General features: G+C 42.7%; 1 protein-coding gene across 4 annotated transcripts in view; it reads left to right on the top strand.

The window, feature by feature from the left end:
* The window catches only part of AMOT (angiomotin), a 61,423-nt gene that overhangs the window by 29,394 nt on the left and 5,630 nt on the right, over positions 1-26,399 (top strand). For all 4 annotated transcript variants that reach the window (XM_037408240.1, XM_037408241.1, XM_037408239.1 and 1 more), the window contains 6 exons: positions 6,243-6,696; positions 8,520-8,664; positions 10,045-10,137; positions 12,821-12,966; positions 23,601-23,750; positions 25,562-25,752. In XM_037408240.1, the coding sequence (XP_037264137.1) occupies positions 6,243-6,696; positions 8,520-8,664; positions 10,045-10,137; positions 12,821-12,966; positions 23,601-23,750; positions 25,562-25,752 (1,179 nt within the window). The remainder of the gene's footprint in view (positions 1-6,242; positions 6,697-8,519; positions 8,665-10,044; positions 10,138-12,820; positions 12,967-23,600; positions 23,751-25,561; positions 25,753-26,399) is intronic.

The following is a 26,399-nucleotide window of genomic DNA, read 5'->3' on the forward strand; positions in this document are numbered from 1 at the left end:
CCAACCAAAACAAAAGAAGCCAGCCTGATTTTATGGCATGAGGAAGTTTAATACTGAGGCTCCAGAGCCTTACAAAAGGTTTGCTGCAAAAGCCAAAGTGATGGTGTGATTCATTGTAGAAACTTGCAGTTACTTATTGCAAGGCTTAAGCTGTTCTTTAATTACATCTGCTCAGACAAAAGAGTTTTTTAAGATTTAAACTGCATCTAAATGCTATGAAGGAAAGGAGAAAGTGAATGAAAGCAATAATGGTGCAGGTAACAAAAATGACCTGGGCTTCCTTTTGAGTTTTTCAGACTTTATTTTCAGTGGACCAGAGTATAGGAGTGGAAAAAGGAGCGTGCTTTGTGCCTCATCCCAAAACTTGCTTGTTTAGCTTTTGCTAATTTTCCTTGCATCATTTGAAATCTCAGCCTGTTCTGGTTTCCTCTAGATAAGGAGCTAGATTTGGCTTGAGCCGAACACTGTTGTCCGTGTGGGTGAAGATGAAGTTTTATTCAGTTGGGCTAAAAATACGGCTTTGCTTGACTTGTTTTCTTACCATCTCATCTCAGTCCAAGACCAGGTGGGATTTGGTATTTTGGCCTCATTTTGAAGCTAAAAGGGTAATACAAAAGAGCAACAGGAGGGCATTGCTACAATGAGTAAATGGTGAGGACTCTGTGCGTTTGTGTTTGCACATAATGTGTTGTGTTTTGAGGGGAGCATGAAGAAGAAACCAGTCTGTATTTGGGAACAGAGCCTGAGCTTTGGGGAATTTGAATCTGCTCAGAACCTTCCTAGTCCTATGGGGAGCTATTTTCAGAGTTTGTCCACCATTGTTTGTGATCTGAAATGACTTCAGCAGCATACAAGCCTGATGAAAAGGCCCTTTGATCTGGCTAAATAAATAATAAAGAGGCCAGGAAAAGGGGAAGTAAAGGGTTTAGGGGGGGTAATGACTGTAGAAGCTCGTTGCAAATGTGTTTGAAAATTCAAAGGCCTCAAATCTCGGTGCACACAGGAAAGGGAAACAGATCCTTGACGGCTATGCTGCATCAGAAATACTCATAATATTATATATAGCGAATCTGAGACGTAGCCTGCTTGCTGTTTAAGGGAGAGGTATTTGAAAACACGCCAACAGTCAGCTCCTCTAGACAGGGTGATTTTTGTCTGTATTGGATGGATCCTGGCTGCTTTGAAAGAACATGGTGGGGGGAAGGGGGAGGAGGAGAAAGGTTCAGCTGGCAAGGTTTCCAGTAGGGGAAGCAACTGAAATTTGTCTTCAAAGCATTGGGAATCTAATGAGGTTACTTTTTAACCTAAATAGCTGCACAGAGGAGAGGTTTCCTTTGCAAGCAAATGCTGAAGCAGTAGAACAATTGCAAGACTAATCCATAAATTACAGAGCAGCGTAGCAAAGGAAGGGAGCGAGTCCTCTATTCCCCTCCCTCTCCTACACACTTTAAGAGAAACTGTCATTTAGACAAGAAACCTTCTGTGTTCCTAAAGGTGCAGCTGGGTAGTGGTGTGAGGATTTTAAAGGCATACAGCTTTCGGGAGTGCATTTGCCTCACACCAGGCAGTGCTGACGAGCGTCTTTGCAGCCTCGCTGGGATGATAAAGTATTTTCAGAGACTCCAGTTTTCCTGCACTGCAGCTCAGTGTTTATCGGGATTAATTTGGATTGGTAAATATGTGCATTTTTTGAACAGTGCGTCAAGGAAACAAAGCCCCTTCTTTCTGCTGGTGAAGCCACACCCTTTTCTGCGGGTTTTCCCCCTCATTGTTCGGGGGAATTTGAGGGTGACCTAACGATGCGGTTAAATAAAACTCGTTGAGCAAGATAAACATTGGGGAATTCACAGCATTCTCATGCTTCACCCTCCCCAGTCTGGGAAAGGAATGGGCTGTGTGGTAAGTTTAAACCAGTCTGCAAGCAGTTTGCCTCACCTGCTCTTGGGCGGTGTAAGTTTGGGAACACGTATGTGTTCGTAATGATGTTGGTTTAATGTAAATACTGGGCATGCCGGAGGCATCTGTGCTGTTATGTGGAAGTTTTAGAGAAAGTTCAGAAGAGGGCTGGCTGCATGTGAAGCTCCAAAATCCTGTTCTCTCCCCAGTATCTGAACTGCACTTTAGCACTGGTGATGAAAACAAACCTTCAGCTCTAAGAGGAGAAGACGGGCGCCTTGGGCTCAGTGTCCTATGGGGTTCCAGCGTGTCCTGTGGCAGAACAGCAAGAGATGGCGGGCAAGGGGCTCCTGCTGATGCGGTTTTGGGTGCAGAGGAAGCTTGCTGTCTCTCTGATTCAAGCGCCATCCTCTGTTCAGAGCCCAAATGACTGAACTCCTGCTGTGGTGATTAATCCCATTGACTTCAGAGAAACTTTGAGAAGGAGGTCTGCAGAATTTGGCCCATAATTAGTAAATCACTTCTGTGCACTGTGTTCCCCTGAGCAGCATCAAAGTGGGGGACAATCAGGTATGATTAGGAAGCTGAACAAAAATGCATTGGTTTGGTTTCAGCTGTCTAATCAAGTGGAGTCTGCTCCCTCCTGCAGTCAGCGTTTCCTGGTGTGTGCAGGAGGGCTGTGGAAGAGAGGGGAACTGTAGCTTCTTGAACATGAAACAAGGAGAAGCTGGGGAGGCAGAAAAAATTTTAACGAGCCAGAGACCTTTCCTGATCTCTTGTCATTCTTCTGCCCTCCCCACTTTGTTGCTCTAGCCGCCGATCTTCTGCGTGACTTCATGTTTGCAATCCTGGCAGCCTCAGGACTCCTGATGGCTGCATTTGCTTGCAGAGCTGCCCTTACTGCATATCTCTGTCTTCATGACTTAAAAGCTAATGTGACCTCTGTAGCTGCATAACTATAAATCCAGGTTTGTACTTGGCCCACGTGGTGTGTTTCTCCGATACGCACCAGGGACTGTAAGAGAAGCAGAGATTCTCGTGTGATAGTCTTCAAAATGAAGTGGCCCTTGAAGTTATGCTTTCAAACTTTAAACACTTGCGGGAATTATTGCTCTGAGCTTTTTTCCTATTTGGGGTTTTCAGGTCTTTATGACACTAAGGCAAATGGAAGGAGAATGTGTAATTTTTTTTTCCATTTATTTTGAGAGTCTTTCTGCATTTTTGCATGACGTGGTTAGTTTATATACGATTTTGATTACTACTGGCAGGGTTACCTGAGGACTGATCCTCTCATGGAGGGAAGTTTCTACTACCATTCTATCAGCAATTCTGTTAGGTGACTCCAATAGTGATTTGTACCTTAAAATTTTGCAGTCTGTCTTTAGAATCTTGAAAAGTCCAGTTGTGTGCATTTACCTTTCTGAATCTCAGTCCAAAATTGCTTTAGCAGAGAAATAAATTCCACAATTCTCATGTTAATCTGAACCCACTATATATATATATTTATGTAAGACAAAATTGAAAGTAGTGGGGATGCTAAAAAGTTCTTTGAATGTGTATGTAAAAGTTTGCATACAAGATCTTAAAGGGTTTAGCTGTCACTGTGAGGTTACTAGGATTTTAAAATATTTTTTTTAAGGATAGGATGTATTACCCCATCTACATTATCTCATTTTGCTAGGAATGTAAACGCATTTGTGACATTTTGGATGTTGGTAACGCAACAGAACTAGAGGCTCCCAGCTCTCGTGTTTTAGCCTGAACCCACAAGACTGGTATAATTTCAAGATTACAAGAGGCATCACATGTGAGTGCCAAGATGCTGGAAATCTTGGAAATGTATCTTGTTTAGAAATACTCAGCCATGATTTCCTAGAGTTGTTCTTTACAATAAGTTTTTTTAAAAAGTCATTACCAGGCATGTCGGTACAAAGACTGTCCCTTCAGAACTGAGCTGCTGTTGTTTTTCCTTGGCCATCTTTATGTTCCTGTCATTAGTGCTCAGGTCCTGCAGAAATGGCAAGATGCTGCCCATGTGTTTCTGATGGCAGAATAACGAGATGCCTTTAGTTAAATAGCTCAAATTGTTCACATTGGCATCCAAATAGTCCTCATTAGGCTTGCAATATTAACACATTGAGATCAACTGAGTCAGTGTCTTTGAGTAACTGCTTCAAGTTGTTTTCAGGCTGGAGAGGATTTTGTAGGTTCACAATTGGAAAGGTGGGTTTTTGCATCCATGAGGGCAGACTGGCAATGTATCTCTTTTGATCTAACCTCTGTAGGTCATCATAGATTAAATGTCACAGCAAGGTTATTCCCTAATTGATTATAATGTCAAAACAGAGGTGCGTGATGTTAGGTGAAGAATAAGCTCAAGGAGATGAGTGATTTCTGAAGATGCGAAGTTTTAGCTCTGCATGTAACTGGTTGAGCTGAGAAAGTTGCTGGAAACCACCTGAGACAAACCAGATGACCTTGAGCATGGCGTGTGACTGGTTTGCCTCATTCTTCATTATGAGAACTGGCAAATAAAGGTAATGAAATAAATGCAACAATAAGTAGAGCTGACCTCCCAGGAGGGGAGGAACCAAATTGCTGCTACTATACTGAACATTCCTGAGGAAATGAATTGCACATCTCTCTTCTGCGTGACCCTTGAGATCTGCATGCTGCATATGATCATTCTTGGGGAAAGACAGCTCTTGAAATGATGTTGCTGGCAGGGACCACAGTCACCTGAGTGTGAGAAAGAGAGAAACAGTAACTAAAGCAGTCATTATTTGTTTTTTCCTAATTGACAAAGGCTGGATTTGTTTCACCATTAAGGAGTTTGAACATGAGCTTGCAGGTTTCTGTGCACCTTCTCTGCTGGAAAGCAGGGAAAATAAGACATAAGATGCATGATATTGAAATAGCGAACTCTGCGCTGGGCTGAGAATGTACGGACTCCTACATGTGCTGCCAGCCAGATGTGAGTAATGCAGACGTTTCCTCTTTGGACGGTTATGAAGAGTTGATGCATTCTTTCTGCAGAGAACAGGAAGGATGATGCTGAGTGTTTGCACATTGGCTGAGAAGCCTGTTGTGTAACACTTTAGTTCCCAGTTCAGCTTCGTGCTTGCCGTTGTCAATTGACGTGCCACCAATGCTCCTGGTGCGGTGGGAGAGCTGTGCTGTGGGCTGTCTTGTATACCCAGTACCCCTACTGCACTCAGCAGAGCAAGCTTGTAGGCTCCTTCCTGTGAACGCAGCCAACCCTGGGGGTATTCTGTAGCAGCTATGGCCAGGTGGAACAACAATATATGCTTTTCCAGCTGCAGAGTTTAACTGCATCCCAAAGGATGAGAAATTTTATCAGAAGAACAGGAGTGCTTCAGAATGCGTTGAACTGCCAGACTGGCTCTGCACCAGGCTAAGGTCTGTGCTTAAGAAGAGACTGGCTCCAGCATGGACAGGGAGTGACTTCAACTGTTAGAATAAAGAACGTGCAGAGAAGTTAAAGGTTGAATGTCTTTGGCAGAGGAAGCAAAACCTGCCTCCCGAGGTCATCCAAGCACGATAAATCCATGCAGTGTTCTAAGAGAGATTTCTTACTTGACTAATGCAGCAGAAGTTGAGCTGGGGATCTCCAGCTTCTGGGAAATGTGAGCTGGTGCAGCTTATAGTTAGTTCTATGACAGACTCAAGTATGTTATAGATTGCTAGATTTGTCTTTGGTATCCTATAGAGGTTATTGTTAGGAGCAGCAGACATACCTACTGCATAGGACTGAGGGTGATTCTGAATCAAAAGGCTGCTTCTGATTCTTTGATTGGTTTTCAGATTGTTTAACTGTCCCATTTGACCAGGCTGCAGCTGCTTGGTTGATATTTCAGAAAGTTCAAATCAGTGGTGCTGGCGTAATAGGATAGAGCTTAGCCAGTCCCTTTAACTTTGTATCTTGAATTGCAGAAGAAAATTCATTGTTTTCTCTGTGAGAGTTGGCGCATTTCTGGACAGCCCATTCCTAACAGTCCTCAGTTTAGCCATTTTATCCACAAAGTGTGGAAAAGAGTTATAAATATAATTTAGGTCAGTAGTTGTTGATGGAGTTTGTTTTAGTATTTCTGTATAGACTCAAGAGGAAAGACCTTTGTGCACTTAGAATATATTCTATGATAATGATTTGATTTTGAGACTTTTAAAAAAACCAATTTATAAAAATGAGGAAAACCTCACATATGAGTCTTTTGTGTGGGAAGACCTGTGGATAGTAGCTACACAGGTCATCTCATGCCTTGTCCCTGGGTTTGTGCACCATCTTCTGCATGACTTTGATGGAGTTTCTGTGCTCTCTTTTCCAGGCAGAACCCAGATATGCAGCTGCAGTTACAACAGAGACCACCTCACCACCACAGCCCAACTTCTTCCTTGACATCCCTGGGATCTTTGACTTTGCTTCAGTCTCCGCCACCTTCCAGGCTGTCCCCTTCCCAGCATCAGCAACCTCTGACTCCAAGCCAGGGAGATCCTGGCATTCTGCCACGGACCCAGCAGCCATTCTTGTCAAACCAAGTCCATCAGGGAGATTTGTACCGACTATGTCAGCCCTTCCTAGGCCCGCAGCAGCAGCAAGGAGATTCCTATTCAGTAATGTCCCGGGCTCAGCAGATACCTTCCCCATATCAGCAGATGCAAGTAGATCCTTTTGCCATAGTTTCCAGGGCCCAGCAGATGGTGGAAATCCTGTCCGAAGAGAACCGGTCTCTACGACAGGAGCTGGATGGGTGTTATGAGAAAGTAGCCCGGCTGCAGAAGGTGGGTGTTTCTGGATATCAGGCACTCTCCTGTGTCTAGTATCATCCATGATTGAATCATCTGATCTGCAACTGTTACATTCCTTGCTTAAGGGATTGATTATCTACTTTAGAGTCTTTTATATGCAGATTGATTAGTCTGTATCCTGTCCCTTCAGGCATCAGCTTAACTTTGTCAGAAGGCAGAATCACAACCTTCAGTTTTATTCTGACAGTTTATTGACCATGCTCAGAGGAGCATCCTCATCAGCTGCCTTGAACAGGCCTACTGCTTAGCTTGCTTGGTTAAATTAAAGCTAGTGTTCTTATATCCACGATAGCAGGGGCTTCATTGTCCCATCAGTCTAAAAGACTTTAGAGGCTGCAGGAAGGGCCTGTTGGAAATTACATGAGACCATAGTCACTCAAAGAGGCAACAGGGGACATTGCTACAAAACTGGTTGGTAGGACAGTGTGCGAGGCAAGTACTGCTGCTACGGCTTCATAAAAGAGACTTGGACTGCAGGACTGACACTAACACTTCTTTTGTCACTCTCTCAGTACTATGCATCTTCCACAAAAACTTAGTATCTTGTTTTGGATCGAGCTATTTGCTACCTTTGGCTTTATGAAACAAGTAGAGTAAGTGATACTAAAATGTTTGTAAAAAAAACTCCCAGTGAGACCCATGATTAACGTGCATGTGTAGAGGTATTTTCATTGCAGCCTCATAGAAATAACTTGTTGATGACCAGTGGTTTAAAGCTGTGCAGCAGGCCAGTTTTGCTTTTGCCTTGCAGTTGTGAAAAGGGTGATGCGACTTGCAATTTAGGACTTTGTGGGCCTTGCTGTGCTTGTTGCACTGAGCAGTCTCCAGGGCCATAAAAATCTGTGGCTGCTCAAAACACTTCTTTGAGTTCAGGTGACCAGTGTGGCTTTCCACACTCTGTTCCCTATGGTACCTCTTTCCAGGGACATATGTTCATTTTGTTGTATTTTTCTGGGAAGGTTCCTGGCCAGGAAATGCTTTAGAGAAATGTTTGACAGCTTCCTGGTAATGAAAGATGGATAAAAATGTGCTTCCCTCCACCCCGCTGTTGGATCACTTGCTGTAGGCAGTGCTGATGGAGTTTGCAGTTCTGTGGATCCGTACTTCCATAGCAATGCAAGCCATGCCTGTTAAGGAGAGTTAAAAGTGAATCTCCTTCTGCTCTGGATGATCAGAGAAGCTTTACACTGAAGGCTAGGAGGATGGATAAAACATATTTTACTGCAAATGTTTCCCTCCCCCCACTTTAGTAAACTGAATATTTAAAAGCACAACTAAGTTGTAGAAATGTACACAGAGAAGATGTGGAGGTTTTATTGTGAATGTTGGACCATAACAATTACAGAGCTGCAGAGTTCATCAGAAATGCAGCATTACTGCTGGCATTTTTTTAGCATAGTTTTGTCTGCCTTTCTTGTTGTATTTTACTTATTCAACTTGATACCACATTAGCTATTTATATAAGCACTTCTCACTCAAACTAGTAAGAGTGCCAAACTGCCCCAGTCTTAGAAAAAATTAGATTACATTTGCACTTCTTCGATTTGGTATATTTATGCTTTCATCATATCAGGGAAACAGAGCTAGAGTCTGGAAGGAGAGTCCAGATCTTTTTTTCAGCCATTGGTATTTTTTATACAGAAGGATCCATCACAAACCTGAGACTGTTGTTTCACTTGATGTATAGCTGTAGGTTTCTTTCAATAAAGAAAACTGGAGAGAAAGTAATCTGCTTTCTGAGACTGAACAAATTGTAGTGATAAAACAGTAAGTGCTTGTTTTCACTTCCACTGCAGCTGGAAACAGAAATTCAGCAAGTTTCAGAGGCATACAAAAACCTGGAGAAGTCATCCTCTAAGCGGGATGCCCTGGAAAAGGCCATGAGGAACAAACTGGAAGGAGAAATTCGTAGGCTTCATGATTTCAACAGGGATCTGAGAGGTGAATGAAGTAAAACTTGTGTTCTTCATGTTTTGTTTTTTGTTGTTGTACTCACTTGGCAGGACAGTGTTTTGCCGCAGAATTCACTGTGTGTGTCATCGCAACTAGTATATGACAGAATTCTCAGGTATAGTCGGTAGTTTGAGATTTTAATGGCTTGCTGAGAGTGTGGAAAAGACAGGTTTAGGAGAGTGCTGTAGTCTCTCATTTCCAGCCTGTTTCTCATTGAGAAGAAACATGTGATAAGCCAAATACCATAAACCAGATGCAAGCCTGGAATTCTCTCTTGTCTTATATCCTAGGCACAATTTGTACAATTTGTTTGGTTTATACAAATGGAAAGACGTTTTGCTGACTGCCTAATCCCACACCAGGCATGTTCACTTTATTTCCTGTCCAGTGACCCTTTTGCACTGACATACAAACTGCAGACTGCCTGTTCTTCCTGAAGGTCTTGTCATTTCTTATCAGCGTAGGCATCTGTTTTTTTGGATCTCCCTTCCTTTTCCAGAGTGAGATGTTATTAGTATCTGGTTTTTGCTAAGAGGCTGAGGCAGTGTGACAGCTGGCAGGGGAGAGTGATGTTGAATGGTATTTGACCTTAACATGGGTAAAAGTTTAAGCATTAGTTTGAAAGGAAAAAAAAAAAAATAATCTGCAATTTGAGATGTCTTAAGGATGCACAATCAGTCAGTCAAACTGTAAGTTTGATTTGTTTATGAAAGCCTTCTGATTGTCCTACGTGTCATCTCTTCTCACTGCCCCTAGTCTCCTACTAAGAATGTGTTCCCAGAAATTGTTTTGCATCCAAGAAGTAAGGCCATACAGTGCCCAGTGCTATCCAGGACAGTACACAAAGGCCTGCGTTAAATAATCTTACTCATAATAAAACACAGCATAAGCATTTCAGTCTTATTTTCGTAGACTGATACAAATTTCTAACAGCCTGCAGCAGAAGAACTGTTAAGCTGTCTTTAGGGTTTTACACCTTTCCCTAAAGTCAGGTAATTGGAACAGTGATTTAATCTTCTAACTATTAAGATTTAGTGGATAATTATAAGGCAATCTTTTAATTGCATGGTGAGATTTATTTGGGTGGAAAAAATAAGGTGTCTTATTTTTAAAAAATGGAAAAAATAAACTTCTAATTTCTTTGGAACTTTATTTAACCTGTTTTGTCTCACTGAGAGTATTTTCTCAAGGATGTAATTAGGAACATTGCAAAAGTGAGTGCTAGCTTCTGATGGGCTTTTAACTTTTGGCTGTGTAGAATTAGGAGATCCATTCCCCTAGCTTGCATTAGAAATGTACTGAGCAGACATGACTTAATGCTTGAAAGTTTTAATTACTTAGTGTTCCTTTTGTTGAAAATTCTTGCAGAACGTATGGAGACAGCCAACAAGCAGCTTGCGGAGAAGGAATTTGAGGGGTCTGAAGACAATCGGAAAACCATCTCTCAACTCTTTGCACAAAGTGAGTTACGCAGTCATTATGGGTCAGTAGAAATGCTCCAGTCATCCTGGGAAGGATAACAATACAGCAGGTTGGCGTAGTTCAGAGCTGTCGGTTTTCTAGTGGGAGAGAAATCAGGACAGTGACAGTCCAAAACTGGCAGTGGAGAAAGGAGGAAGGATTCAAGAATTCCTTTTCTGTCAGTACATAAAGTCCATCTGATGGCGTTTATTAGAGATCTTCGGGCAAATTTAGTTTGCAGTTGAACTGTAAAATTAGTGTTTACCCCATAATGTACGGGATATTTTTTCCACCGATTTTGTCCCCTGAAAGCTTTGGAATTAAACCTTTCCAGGCTGACAAGAGTCCTGGCGTGAGTTAAGGCCAGTGGGACTGGAACCTGATAGGCCTCCTGTCTCTTTCCTCTTTAATTTGCTACTGCCCTATCCAGTTCAGCAAAAATAAAAAGGATGAACACTGCCTGCAGTAAGCTGGGCTGGGTAGGGGTCATGAATTCTGTCCACAGCAGTGGATTTATCACCAGGCAAACCAAAATGAGGGATGTGAAATGCTGCTTTTTCTTTGTACTGAACTGTCTTGAGGCCGATGGCAATGAGCCAACTTTTCTCTCATCCCAGAGTGTACTCCACCCTTCTGACAATGCTCACTTTTCTCCAATTGTTATATAAAAAGGTAATGCAATAAAATTGCAAAATAGAGATTTTCTGTGTTGTAACACACAGTGCTTCTACTCTGACAAATGCTGGTATCCCTCTCTCGTGTTGTCTTCAGCTTATGCCTTGTGGCTTACGTTGCAAGCAGATGGCTGTCAGGGTGTGAATTCAAAACTCCTGGTGGCAGTGGAAAGTCTGTGAGTTTAGTCTCACATTCAGACTGATTGGGTGGACTTTGAGGTTCATAGGTTCACCCAGAGAGGTGGGAAGATCAAAGCAGCGAGGCCTCACATTCAGTTTCTCCCTTTGGATGAACATGGAAACCACAGTGCTACATTTCATCAGTCCCAGCATTTCTAGGGGTGCATTAGGCACTTCTCAAGTGAAGCAGTACTCATTTGGGGAGAAGTCTGAAACAAAAAACATCCAAAAGCCTTACTGCAAGCACTTAGAGATTAACAAACAGACTGCTTGCTGGCACTGATTGATACCTGCTGGCATAATGCCACCTTGTCTCATCTCTACCCATTTTCTGCAATACATTTTATCGTGCTAACACTGTCAGCAGCTCATTTCCTGGGTGGAGGAAAAAATACTGGGATGAGAGGGATGGGGAAAAGAATAGGCAGATGGTGACATTAGCCTTTTTCCTTGTGTCTTATGTCACAGGTTAGCTCTGAGTTTGCAGTCAGGGTTTGCTCTGCAGAGTTCTGGGTGCTGTTGGTGGACAGGTTTGTTTTGCAACCTGTGTGTGGGCTGCATTGATTCCCTAGCAGAAGGGAATCTTTAGCTACTCTGTGTTGCTAAAGCTTTGCTTCTGGCTCTCTGCTGGCAGAAGAAAGGGAATAATTGTGGTCCTGTAAATATAGTTATGCACATGCTTGCACAAACGGGCCTGTGTACTCCATATGCAGTCTGTCCTAACACCCAGGATCTAGTTCCTGTTTTTCAAGCCTTCCACTCCTTGTCCTCATTCCTTTGTCATGGGATATTGGTTTCTGGAATGCAGTTTCTCTGGTGTCATCAGTGCTGGGTGTAGATCACTCCAGGGAGTATTCTGTGGTTATGTATCCAGCAAGTGCGTTAATGTTATCATTGTAGCTGGTTGGCTTGAGCTGGGAATGACAACATATACAGAGGACATCAGCTCTGTGTTGTGGCTTTGCTTTACACTCCTGCGTGATAATTTCTCCAGTCCTTGGTTATTTTATCCTATTACTTTTTTTTTTTATGAAGGCTGTTGCCCTGTTCCTGAAACACACAGCGTAGCTCTCCCACTAGGTCCAGCTCTTTTTGGAGAGCAGCAGCAAAGGACCAGCTGCTGTGCTTGGGGTGGCTTTAAAGCATCAGGCGTGAACTCTCAGAGCTGGGCAAAAGGCTTTCTTGAACTGCAGGTCTGCTTTGAACAGTGACAGAATAGATGCATGTGTCTCAGTTCTGGCCCAGGGCCTTGTTTTTAAGGGCAGTAGGGGAAGAGTGAGGAATTCTCATTGCTCGCTTGTTGTCTGACTCCTCTGATGTCCTACTTTGCTGGTAGTACCAAATGGATGTAACTTTGAGGAGGACAGCTGCCCCAGGCAGAGCAGCCTTCCTGTTTGTGGGGTCAGTTTGAAAAAAAGGAGCACAAATTTTCCAGGCACAGAAGCCTGCCATCTCCTGGGATATTAAAATTACCTAGTTTGTTTTCTACCACTGAAAGCTCAGAGGTAAAGAGGTGCCAAGTTTCACAAACCATCTGCATAATCAGAGCAAATTACCTAACTGTACTGAGCGATGCACCTTCTATTCCTTCTTGCTAGCATTGTGGCACATTGTCACTTGAAAGTACCATACTTGTTTTTCAGGGTTACAACTCCCCTTCCTTGAAAGCCATGTACCTTTTTTTTTTTTTCTCCGTAGCATTAGATTTGCATTCTCTGTCTTGTGAGAAGTTCCAGTACAATCTTTCCTTCACCTCTGATGTGAAAGACTCTTGAAAGCTGGGTAGAGACGAGTGCTGTCCATTGATAGCTCTCACTTTGTTTTGATAGACAAGGAAACACAGCGGGAAAAAGAGAAACTGGAAATTGAACTGGCTGCTGCACGCTCCACCAACGAGGACCAACGAAGACACATCGAGATCCGAGACCAGGCCTTGAACAATGCTCAGGCCAAGGTGGTGAAACTGGAGGAGGAGGTAAGGATGCTGGGAGAGAGAAATTAGGGTAGCTTGAGTTCCAGTAAAAATGACTGTGGGAATGAGTTTGTCTTGTGCAAATTAGTAGGAAATCTGCTTGCTTCAAAGCTGTTTATATCTGCTTAGCTTTGTGTTGGTTAGCTAAACCACTGAACTGTGCACAGATAAGCCACAAATCTGTATTTCCTTGGAAGTGCTTTCGTCTAAGCAGCCATGTTTCGTTTTCTTTTTGTTTCAACTGATAAAAGTGGGCTGGAACTGAAATCCCAACCCTGGCAACCTCCTGAACTTGGCAGAAATTCAGATCTGGATGGACTTTTAACTAATTTCAAATGAATGCAGCTTGTCCCCTTGCCAGGTGTTCCACTTACACCAGGTTATCGTGGTGCACACTGCAGATCACCACACGTGCCCAGTGTATGTAATAAGCTGGGCATGACCTTGGTTGTTTTCTCTCCTTTTCCTCCCAAGAGAGGATAATGCATTTGAGCTGCTTAGCTGGGCAGCTTTCACAGTACTTTCTTTCGTAGCCTTGTCCCTGCCACTCACACATGGCACTCACCTCGCTGCCCTTCTGCGTCATAGTGTCCGTCCTCTTTCCTCCCGCCTACTCCTTTCCTCTCAAAGGCTCCATTTCCCACTCCCAGCCTCTGCTTCCTTTATTCCTACTCTTCCTCCATAGAGAGCCTCTGGAGGAAATCTCATGACCAAGCACGCTTCCTCCACTGCAGATTTGTTCTCTCTTCCTTCAATTCTGCCATTTTCCTGCCTACTAGCATTCACCGTCACCTTCAGTCGAGCGCTGTACCTATATCCACCTGCATCTTGTTGTCTGCAGAGACGTTCCTCAAACCCTCCACTTGTCTGCTTCTACTTCTCTCTCTGTTCAGGATCCCATTGTCCAAGAGAGATGAAATGATCAAATGCAAAGTGAACGTCCTCCTGTCTTGTCTTGCCTGCGTTCCTCCTCTCCCAGGTACAGATGTAGCTGCCTTCTGAATTTTAGCCTGCTTTTCTCTAAGCTCTGTGTTTGCCTCAGTAGCCCTTCCCCTGAGCCTTCCTGTGTTTCTTTCCCTGGTGTCCTTGATTTTTGTCCTTTGCAGTACCCTTGCTTTAATCTCTTCAGCTTCATGGAAGCCCTCCCTCGGTTTCTCACCTCCTGGATCATCTGTGCTCATTCAGGATGTTGTTGCAGGGCTACCTGCCATAGTACCTCCTTAGTCTTTCTCCCCCGTGCTGCACCTCACTTTCTTTTCTCCGCCGCATCAAATTCAGGCAGTTCCTCTCCACTTTCCAGGCCCCTCATGGTTTACCCAACCCTGTTTCTCTTCTCCCTTTGTTGCTGAGAGGCTGTCTTCTACCTTTATCCTTCTCAGTTTCCAAGCACCCCTTCCTCCCCAGTGCAAAGAAGCACTTCCGTGCTTTCTCCCAGCCTGTCCTCACCTTCCCTGCAAACACTGGCAGGGCTGCTCTGAAGCACCCTTCTGTGATGCTCACAACATGGTTGGCAGGGGCTGGGCCCCAGAGCCTGCTGCCCTTCATGCTGACCCACAGAGCGCCTACTAGGCCTGCCTGGCGGGTGTGCTTCCACCCACTGTCTCCCGTCCCAGGCTCAGGCTGTGAGCTTTGAGGGCAGGGAGTTTTCGTTCTTCAGCGCTTAGCATCGTCAGGCTGTGGTCCATCACTGGTTCTGTGCAATACAAATTATAGTAACAGAAAAAGAAGAGTGGAGTCAGAGGACTGCTTAACTACTACTGGCCACATTCAGCCTTGCACGCAGTCGACAAGTCCACCGATTTCTCTAAAAATTGCAGCATCTCCTGGCAAGGCTGACTTGCACCTTTGTTGCTCAGGGGGACAGGGAGCATTAGGTTGTAGGGTAATTTAAAGGTGACATGATTCTCTTCGTCTCTAAAACTGTTCTGTCACTTGATCCCGCAATGTATTGAGCTCTTCGGCTTTCATTCAGATTTCAGCACCTTATTACACTAAAAGTCTGATGTGTGACTGACTTTAAGTACACAGGACATCCTTCTGGATTCCCTGGAGCAACTCACTTGCTTGGAGTCACAATGTATAGAGCTGCTGTGATCAGCTGGGGCCAGCACACACAGCACTCGGCTAGGTTGAACCTCAGTGTAGGCACTAATAGTGGCTCCCTCACAGTAGAGTTGAAACCTTTAGGAGTAATAATAATTGTATGTTTTCTTTTCAAAAGACCTGTCTCGTTTTACTGGAAGAATTGGGTTTGGGGCTGTGGCAAAGTATTTTTGCCTAGGTAGAATAGTAAAATAGGTAAGTAACTCTGGGCTGGATGGCATGATAGCTTAAAAACCACGTGTGTGCTGATATAGAGTGGAATGCCCTGCATGAGGGCTTCTGGTCATTTGCATCCAACCTTTGCTCAAATCCCAGGGCGCATAGGAAGTGCCACCCTTCCTGCTGTAGATAAATGTGGAAGCATCTCAGTGAGGGAGCAGGAATTAACTCTCTTTTTTCCTAGAGGTGAGGGGAAATAAGGGGAAACAGAAGGGGTAAAGAGTCACTTTTGCACGTTTCCCAAATCACTTTTTAATTAAATACTTAGGATTATAAAGCATTTGTTGCCTCATTAGTATTGAATTGTGGGAACTTCTCAAATCCCCGAGCTGTTTGGTAACTTTCCGAAAGAAAGCCAAGCAAGCTGTTCAGTGCTCAGGGCACCATTTAGAAGGGACTGTAAACGTCAGCCTGAGTTAGTGACATTCAGTAACCAGGATATATATGAGCAATTTGTCAATTATTTCTTTTACTCCTGCCAGCTTAATCTGAGTTACTAGTCCCTGTAATTGTCAGGATTTCCAAACTAGTCCTGCAGAAGAGGGTGGAGTTTCTTACGCTGGCAGCCACTCTGGCTCATGGCCTGCGGGGGTGTGCATATTTCAGTTGTTGCATCCTGTAATGTAAGTTTTCAGCCTTTTTTTTTCCTCCTTCCGTTTTGACTTTCTATTGAGCTGAGTTACCCTGCCTTATATGCACCAGATCCTTTATAAAAAGAACATTTCTGTTCTAATGAGAGCTATAAGCCATATATCACTACAGCTGGATTTAAATACTGTATTGGAATTGGAACTTCCAGATTTTTTTTTAAGTCTTTTGCCTGAATTGCCAGTTTGGACGAAACCACCCATGTGTAAACTGTAGGTGCATGTGCTCCTATGGAGCTTAGAGAGCTTTTATATGTATTGGATTTTAACATCCAAGTTAGAGGGAAAAAAGAGATAAAGGGATGCTAAATGTGATGGAGAAAGGAATGATCTTGGAGATACTAAAGTATGGTTTGAAACAGTTGTAAGTAAAAGTAGGCATTCATAGAATCCTTTCCCTGGTTCGTTAGCAAGGGTGAAATGACTCTTCAAATTTAGAACAAGCTGCCATTAAAGCTTTTGATAGAGTGGAGTTTATTTCTGCAAAGTGCTAAAAAGGGTGAGTGATCATGAGTATTTAAAACAAACTTAAATATGGCTACGAACAGACTTGCTAAGTATGTATGCTTTATATGTAATATTTAAACTTTACTCCTTCTGCACTTTACATAAAGATACCCAGTTATTAACCCCTATTTTCACTTCTCCATTTCCATTCTTCCCTTTAGTAGATGTTCCACAGTTATGCATGTCAGCAGCTTATTAAAATTGTTTTTTGTGAAGTATTAGTCTGTGTTTTTGAAAATCAAAACCCTTGAGATTTATTTCAAATTTATTGCATGTAATTAAAATAATGGAATATATTTGAGGTAAAACGCCTGTTGGCTTAAAAACATATATCACAGTCAGAAATGGTTAGTGATAACAATATTTGCAGCTAAAGCAATGAGAAAGCCTGATTTTGGAGCATGGATTGCCATGATGGCAATTTTGATGGAAGCATTTGGTTGGCTGCAGTGTGCAGCAGGTTTGTAGCTGGTAGATGGTCACAGATGGCCTGTATGTGTGAGCTCTGAAAATAGTCACATTGCCATGATTCAACCAACATCTGCTAACATACACCTTGAGAGCCTTCGGCAAACAGAGAGCAGATAGTTAAACTTCGCTTTGCTCTGGGCCAAAGGCAGAATTGCTGCGTTTACGGAAAGGACCATCTTGACCAGCCCGAGAGACTGGGTAAGCACTGCCTTATTGTCGAGTCCTTACCAGGCTTGTAATATTGCAGCAGCGAGTTTGGTGCCAAATACTTTATCTAACCACAACTGCTGGATGTAGAGGGTACAATTGCTACTGTTTTTACACTAATAAAAAAAAAAAAAAATTCCAGAACTTTTATTGAACTTGGTCATTTCTACTTACCCTGGTTAATTCATACCATGGAAGACCACACTTCAACTTAAAAAAAGTTTGTGGGTTTTTATATAGTAGTGTAACTTGTACTCCTTTGCTCCACCGCTTTACAAACCACTGTTTTAATGCGTGCCTTAAGGAGACAGCTTTGAAAAATAGCGACTACCACTAAGAAGCTATAAATACCTGCTCTCTGCCATCCTCATGCACACACCTTGCAATGGAAGGAGAAGCCAGACAGGATGTCTGCTTGGTGCCGACTGGGGGCTGGCGAAGGGAAGAAGCTGGAATGAAATATGTTTTCTAAAAGTGCCTTGTATTTAGAAGCTGTAAGATCTTTCAGCCATCAGAATTCAACATAAACCAGATATCAAAGCTAAGATAGTATATTCATTTCCCACTCAGCTATTGTGGAGAGAAATAGCACACTGTTTCTGATAACACTGAGGGTTCTGTCTGTGGGGAAATGTAGCAACGTTCATTTCCAAATGACATCTATTGTACTTCATACGCTGTGTCTGAGATACTTTCAGAACAGAGCTCTGGCTTGTAGGGAAGAGACCCAAAGGAGAGTTTGTGTGCTTGAAAGCTTGTCTTGTTTTTCTCCAGTCACTTCTCTGGGTCTATAAAAAGATACTCCTAGCCTCCACAGCTTTGTCTCACTTAAATGCTTAGACTCTCAGAGCTACATAACTACTCTTTTCAGGACAGAGATGCTTTTAAAGGGAACACTTTTTGGATGGCGTATCATTCGTTCATGGATGGGTAGGAAGGAAAACTCTCTCTCTTCCATGTAACTAGTATGCGTGTGTGTCTTTAATGACCTGCATTCTTGTAACAGCGCAGCACTGGCTTTTTATTGCCATGTCATTACCTCTCATATTCTGTCTGTTAATAATTTTCCAGAGGTGGCTTCAAGAGTTATAACTTATTTTAACACAAGCGGAGAGATGACATTATGACATTCCCATGCAACAAGCACAATTCCCTAGCAAGAGGATACTGTTACCAAATTGTTTCAGCATGAGTTCTTGCTGAGGCCAGTGGCGCCTTATTGGGCCTGAATTCTAACAAACTGAGGGTTCAAAGGCATCCTAGAGGAATATATTCCAAGTGCAAGAGGGAGAGGTGGTTTAAATGTGAATGTGCTTGCTGTCTTTTTTTTTTTTTGTCTTTTTTTTTTTTTTTACTACATTTCTGCCATAGCAGGCAAATTCTTGTGGGGGAAATACATTTTCAGCTGCATCTGAATGGATTCAGCTTTAGGATAAACCCAGAATGTCATGAAAACACCCTGAATATATTAAACAAAGGACTTTGAAGACATCAGAAATAGTGGGTGGGAAACAAGCAGATGCTGACGAGTGTTACCAATTTACTGAAATAGGAGGTGTCCTAGATGAGGAGGGTAATGGCTGACTTTGTCAAAATGCCTGGGAGAGTTTCTGAATCATTGCTAGCCTTGCAGGAAGTCTTCTCTTCTTCCCCAGAAAAACTGTTTGCTGAGTAACGCATCTGGAAGCGCTGAATCTCTTTACAAAAGATCCTTCCTTCCCCCTCACCTGGTAGGTCCAGGACTGCATTTGCCCTGCAGAGGCATCTCCAGTCCGGAGGATGTTACAGCCTCTACCTCCCTTGCTTCTAGTGCCTTGACAGTGAAAATTCCTCATTCCTGTATGTCCCTGCTCCCTGTGCTGTGTGCGTGAAACCTCCGTGCCCTCCTCAGAGCCTTTCTTCTGCAAGCACCTGGCTTCCCTGAAAGAGATTGCATGGCTTGTGGAAGCCTAAATCAAACCAAGGAACAGGATTTGTTTGGCTTTTAGAATGTTAATCCCTTTTCTGCTGGGCAGTTGTGGTAGTAATCAAAGGTCCCTGTTTCTGACAGGAACACTTTGTCCTTGGCCATTGGTTTTAGACCATGCAAATGCTCTCTGTGGCAGAGAAGGCTGCGGATTGCCTGCAGCCAGGCATTCCGTTGTCTTAGGAAGTCTTTTCTCCTGTGAAAAGTTTCTGAGGACCAGTTTCAGTTTTCTAGGTTTAGTGGATCTGTTTAATCATTTCATCCCTGTGCGTTTAGAGTGGTTGATTCCTTTTCCATTGCTGGAAGCCCTGCAATTTGGTGATAGCGGTGTGCAGATGTTTTCAGGCAGTAAATCTTTCTAACTTGGAAACAGATTGCTCTTCAGGTCAGCCAGACTCTTGTGAGCCGTGAAGCCTCTGAATCCCAAGAGTGTCCTCCTTCTCCCGTCTGGCTCTGAACTGCAGAAGGCAATCTTGACAAGGGTTAGAGGAAATAAAATGAAGACAGAAATACTTGATTGGGAGGCCAGGAAATCTTTCAGGGGTATTCCCTCCATCAATTCACACTTCTGCATACTAGATATCTGCAGAATCCCAAGCTAGTCCTTGCCTTCTTTATTTTTCTTGTCCTCAGTCCTGTTGCAGCATTTACGTAAACATCGTAGTGGATGTGGACTGGAGAGTGACTGCTCTTGTTTACAATGGTTTAATTAGAAAATCTTGTTGATAGAGTTAAAGCCTGACCTCTGATCCTTGGTTAGGACATTTTCCAAAGCAGTCAGGGATTGACTTGGAGAAGGTATGCACATGATTAAAGTTGTGCCATGTGCTTTAGAAAATGCTGGGAAGGGAAGCAGTCATGCTGAATTGCTCTGCTGTGCTTCCAGATGTGCACTGAGGTTATTTGAGATCTTAGTGTCTTAAAGAGGTGTTATAATAAAGATGTTATTATGAGTAAAATGCCCTTCTTTTTCAGAGCACCCTTCAAGGCAAAACAGTTATAATACATTATGTGAGCATGAGCTTGCTTCTTAGTTAAATGCACTACCATCAAAGGAAAATTACTATCTTGTAAAATTTATTTAAAATTATATACTGAAGGGCGTGACCGCATCTTTGTAAAGCTTCAGGACTGAACTCTTATCTAGAGCATGTGTTCACTGCAAGGCTTGTAGAGGAGAGAATTCCAGCATCCTTTGATGCCATCTCCCCCATGGTAGGTGTTACTGTGGCCCTTGGCACTGAGCAGCCAGTTTTAGTTCTTTGCTGGAAGAGAGAGGGTGGGGAATCCATGGCAAATGACCAAGAACAAGCCTCAGCATGCCGCCTTTTTTTCTTCCTCCCATTTCACTTATGTCTGCAGCACCCTGGCAATACTCAGGAAACTGTTTCCAATTCCTGTCTTAGGAAAACACCATCATACTCTCAATTTATGGTAATGAAATCCCTCTGTGCTTGCAAGAATTATTACTGATCCTCTTTACACTGAGAGGACACAACAAGTCAGAAAGATTTATTAAAAAAAAAAAAAAAAAGTAATATTGGATTTCACTGCTACCAGTCCTGGAGGATCCTGATTCACAGAAAGGTAAATTGTTCCTCATAAATACTTGCAGTCACAGAGATGGCAGAGCTGGAAATGAATGAAACTGTCAGAATATGCAGTGAGTTGACTGAGTGCAGCCAGTGCATGAAATTAAGCAGTCTCATATATAAAGAATAATTGTGTCAAAAGGCACATTAGGAAAGCTGAGTTGTCTGGAGCATATACATGCCTTTAAAGCTTCCTGAACATCTGTGTTCCAAAAAACTGAGAATGATTTGAGGGATTCCTCAATTAATTCTGTTTTTAAGCCATTAAATAAAATACACATGCAAACCCCAAATTTGCTAACATTCCTAATTCTTCCTGGTGCTGGAAGATGTATTTTGTGAAGGGGGAAGAAAAAAAAAATCTGAAGTTGTCTTTATGAAAAGCCACTGAACAGGCCGTGCCTGTACTTTAGGTCTGGTGCATGAGTTAGGCATGTGCAGGCAGTGCTGGTAAGTTGGGCAACAGCTTGTGTTGCAATGTTTCACCTGCAGGTTTGGCTGATGGGAGCATTTTCAAAGTGAATGTTTCAGTGGAATTTTTGTGTCCTAATTCTTTTTTGGCTGGGCTCTTGGTATTCTTTGAATGCAGGCCAAAACGTTAATCCACGCATATGCATACTCAGGTTTATTAGTTATGAAACTAGTGAAATGTTATCGGCAGCTGCTTTTGCGAGGAAAGTTGTACCTGTGCGTTAAAAAACTTTTCAGAAATTTGAATGCTTTGTGGTAGGTAATAAGAGACCAAATGTACGTCCTTCCTTGATTTTTTTTATACAGAAGAGTGGGGGACAAGAGCTGATTTTCAAGAGATTATTATTCAGCTCGATGCATGTGGGCTCGATCTTCAAGGTCTTTTCCAACCTAAATGATTCTATGTTTCTATTATATTTTGCTGCTAGCGAGTTTATTAGGTTGTTCCTTACTCTTGTCTAGGTCAGTAAGCTTGTATGCAAAACCAGGATACTGCATGCTCTTCATTTCTAGGTTCTGCTGCTGACTTATAGTCTATAATTTTTGGCTAGTTACAGAACCGCCTTGAGCTGCTGTTAACTTGAGTGCAAAACTACTGCATTAATCTACACTTTATTGGAGTCTGAGAAAGCTTAAATCAGTGTTATTAAGCACTATGTTCTGGAGTAAAAAGGTCTATTAAGTATAACATTTTATTGATTTTCTGCAGAGCAGCAGTGGAATATTAAGTTGTATTAAAATGTTCTCGTCCCTCCCATTTCAAACAAGTTTGAAATCTTGAGTAATCAAGGAATAAAAATATCTTTCTACTCCACATGCACTGGTGGGAAGGCCTTTGACTGGATTACTCACTATTTATTGTAACTTTCATTATATTGCCCAAACTTTTATTATACTGCCCCAAAAATACTTGTTTGGGGAAAATCCTCTAGGGCAGCAACATTCATGCTGTGAGATTAGATGCCTGCTGACTTTATGAAGAAAAGAAAAGGGTACCATGTCTGGGATTAATAGTGTTTGGAGGTTTTTCTTTCTCTGCTATTCACATTGCAGTCTCTGGATTGCCCCAAGGAACAAGAGTGTGAAAAGAGAAAATTTTGAAGAAACACATGATAAGACCTTTTTGGAATGAAGGTGCACTGTAAGAATGGCTCATATTGTTCAGATCAAAGCCCAGCAAGCCTAGTATCCTGTCTGTGCCGAAACTTAGAGCAGATTCCTAGGGAACACTATCAGAATGGGGCCAACAAACAGTGGTACTTTCCCAGAATACTTTCCGCTTCCAAGAAGGACTTCCTGAGCCAAAAGTGATGTCTTTTGTCTTTAATATCCCTCAGTGGACTTTTCTTCCATGAAGCTGTAGAGTAGCTCTTTGAACTCACATAAGGGAGCCTGTGTTTTTCATTGTGGTGCTTCTCTAGACTTTGGCTCTGACTGTTGGGAAAAGTTGCCTTCTTCCTGCTATTTTTGTATTTCAGGGTTTATGACCGTCACAGCTAAAAAAGCAGTGCCCTAGATTTGCCACAGAAGGCCAGCTAATTGTGATTGTTAGTCTTTTCCTTAACAGAAAATTATGTCCATGGGTGTCCAGTATCCTATATATTAGAACAAAGCTAGGCCTGGGCATGTTTTACTCATTTTAAAAAAAATCATATTTTAGTTTGGTTTTATTCTGCTGGAACCATGGATTAATCTCGCTAAGACAGTTACCAGGCATCTCAGCATGGTAGTTTTTATTGCTTATTGTAAGTCAGGACAGCAGCTTGGTTGGCAGGATGAACGATGGAGGAGGACTGAAGGGCAGAGACAGGGAATGGGGCAGGAGCTCTCAGGTCACACTGGGCCAAGATGACTGAGGCGGATGTCCGGACTGCTGGAATAAACCTGGCTGCAGTGTGGAGAGAGCACAAGCCATGTCTAGTGTGTGCTTTGATCCTGTTCTTTATTTTATTGTTACAGGGCTGGAATAGGGTCCTGCAAGTTTTGATTCAGTTTCTACTTACTCTCATAAATACGCTGCCAGCAATTTTCAGTATTGCACCGCAAAGTGTTCCTAACTTGTGGACCAGCTCTAAATGCTATCTTTGCTGCAGTTACCTTGGTAGTGTCTCAGGTCACTTAAACATTCTCTATTGTGAACCCAGATGCCCTTTCTAGCCCATTGCTGCTCTCAGTCATTTGCAACAGATAATTACCTCAGTTTCCCCATCATTACCCTGGGGTTGCTGAGGACAAAAAGAACAAATATACCTAGCAGGAAAGCAGAGATGGGAAAGCCTTGTAGCATCCCAAGTGTCGAGTCCAGAGCAGGAGCCTGGGGGACACTGACAGCAGCCGTCTGGACATGTTCTTCCTTGCCTGGTGTTTCTGCGTGCAGCAGTGTGTACAAAGCCAGAGGTTCACTCGCTTGTTCTCATTATTTAACTTACGTTGAATTGTCTTCCTTTGTTTCAGCTCAAAAAGAAGCAGGTCTATGTTGAGAAGGTGGAGAAGATGCAGCAGGCCTTGGTTCAGCTGCAGGCAGCATGTGAGAAGCGGGAACAGCTGGAACACAGGCTGCGGACCCGGCTGGAGAGGGAACTGGAATCTCTCCGGATGCAGCAGGTACCCGCCGTTTCCCTCTGCCATGCCAGGTTTGTGTAGGGTTGTACGCTATACCCTACACACACATAAAGGAAGGGCAGTGGTTTTTTCCATTTTGTAAAATTAACAGATTTTTATTTTGGTAGCTAGAATCATGGATTTGCTGGCTGTTGTATTGGTTTTACTTGATTTAATTCTTCCATTCCAACCAGAAAATTTAGGTAACAGAGCAACAGAGGATCCATCACACGATGAGATTCAGACATAGCCACGTAGCTAGATGGTGTTCTATCTTTAAGTAAACTGGTTATATTGATTTTTAAATTATTTTTAAAATATCGTTCACAATTTGAGATTTTATTAAAAAAATCATTAACAACCAGCCTGAAAAGAGGCCCTTCAGAGAGCTTTTGCATTTGAAAAAAACAAACAAAACCAAAATGGCAAAACCTTTCTATAAATGCTGTTGACAGAAACAGATGGGACCCTCATGTAGAGTATGTTCATATGATTGTAACATGAGTTAATTTCAGTAAGAAGAATGAATGAGAAGTAGATTGTGCAGTGGTGGCATGAATTAGATGTGAAGTTTTAGTTTTAGTTCAACCTATGTCAAACATAGGTGGACTGCCAGGTTTGTAAATTTTACTGGAAATAGGATTCTATGTTCTAAATAGCATTTAGTTTCAGATCATATTTATCCCCCAACTCTCACATCTGCATAGGAATGGATATTTAAATCTTACTTGTATTTTTGTATTGGTTTTAGTAGGAGTTACAGTAATTGGATAAACTTCTCAGTGTTACCATTGGAAGATGAATGTGTGCTCTGAACCCTACAATTTTTGACACTGAGCCTGAGTCAACACAGAAAACAGCTTTCTTGTCATGGTTGAGAATTCTGAGCTGAACAAAAAATAACTTGTCTGCCCAATTTCTTTTCTTTTAAACTATTTTTTTTTTAATTTTTAAGTCAAATATCCTGCCAGTCCCAGATGAGACTTCCATATAAAACTAGGTATTTTATCTGTTGAAGTATTAGCTCAGCAAATCTCCACTCTTTCTTGTTTGGAAGGGAGCACTGCCTGTCTTCCAAGTCTTGTTTTAGAACTGAATTATCTTTAATCCCTGGCTAATTAATCCACAGGTATACACTGGATCATATTGATGTAATAACCAAATCCTTCAAAAATATTTTGGATGCATTCTTTTAAAAGGTGTGATAACTCTTGTATGCTAGTTAGTGTTTTGCTGGAACGATGTTGGAAGTGAATCTGTGTTACGTCAGGCATTATGGATGGGCTGTAGCCATCAGACCTGAATAGCATGATAGAGCTCTCAGGTGCACATGTGGGGCTTTGCACATGGGAAAAAGGCCTTAGAAGGAGCATTTTCCATCTCGGATATTTGCTTGTTAGTATTGACCAGCTCTGGAATGGCACCAGGAGGCACTCTAGTATGGATGCTGTGAGTTAAGCTGTCTTTCTTAGCAGCAGTGCTTGGTGTTTTATGACTTTTGAGCTTCAGCATTTGGAAAATAGGAGCCTTTCGTGCAGTATATGAGCTTGTTTACTGGTTTTGACAGAGGGAGGCTAAACTGCCCCTGCAGATGATTCAGATTAAGCTTTAACAGAGACTGTTACCCTCCCCTGGTCTGCCCTGCATGGCAGAGGCCACTGCATTTCACTCTGGGGGGGTTCTTACGTCAAGCCAGTGCTGCTGTGGACCAGCCTCTGTGTTTCAGACAAAAGGCAAACCAGCCCCAAATCTTACAGATGCAGCCTGACACCTCTTTTTTTTTTTTTTTTCCCCCCCTTGCTTTTGGAAACCAGCGTCAGGGTACATCTCAGGCTGCCAACGTCTCGGAGTACAACGCCACAGCGCTTATGGAACTCCTGCGTGAGAAAGAAGAAAGGATTCTTGCTCTGGAAGCTGACATGACCAAGTGGGAACAGAAATACCTGGAAGAGAGTGTGATGAGACAGTTTGCTTTGGATGCAGCTGCAACTGTGGCTGCTCAGAGGTAAAGGAGACTTTTCATAGTACTGGGATTATTTTTCCAGTTGAATGTCATATTTCTCACCAACGCATGTTGTCATACCACCCTCCCATGATACCTCGCCTTGTGGTCTGAATGGCTTCTCAGACTTCTGCAGGCAAGCAGGGCTTGGCTGCTTTTCCTGGGAGCTGTGGAGTTGCCAACAATTAGAAACTTTTTTCCAGGGGAAGATTCCTCCACATCCAGGAGCCATTTTCCAGATTAGAATTGTTCTGAACCATTCCTAGAAGCTGTTGATTCAAAAATAGGTGTATGAGAAGGGTTTTGGTATTTTTTATTTGTTTAAACAGGGATCAGTCCTTGCTGAAGTCATGTGAGGTGGGGTAAGCTGGGTGATTCACATCATTCACCCTGAATGGCTTCTTGTTCTCCAGAATGTTTTTGCAAATTACTTTGTGGTATTGTCTTCAACATGGTTACTAACCAGAAACATCTACTAGGAAATTCTGCTCAAAACATTCTGCTGCGTATGGAGAGCACTGCTTGTGGGGGTGGGAAGGGGAGGGTGTCTGAAATTTGGTAACAAGCTCACATTCCAAGATAACTGTACAGAAACACTTATTATGGCTGTAAACAGGCCCAAGTGCTTCAGCTAGTTGGTAAACAAGAGC

Source organism: Falco rusticolus, chromosome 14 (assembly GCF_015220075.1).
Source record: "Falco rusticolus isolate bFalRus1 chromosome 14, bFalRus1.pri, whole genome shotgun sequence".
Classification (NCBI taxonomy): domain Eukaryota; kingdom Metazoa; phylum Chordata; class Aves; order Falconiformes; family Falconidae; genus Falco; species Falco rusticolus.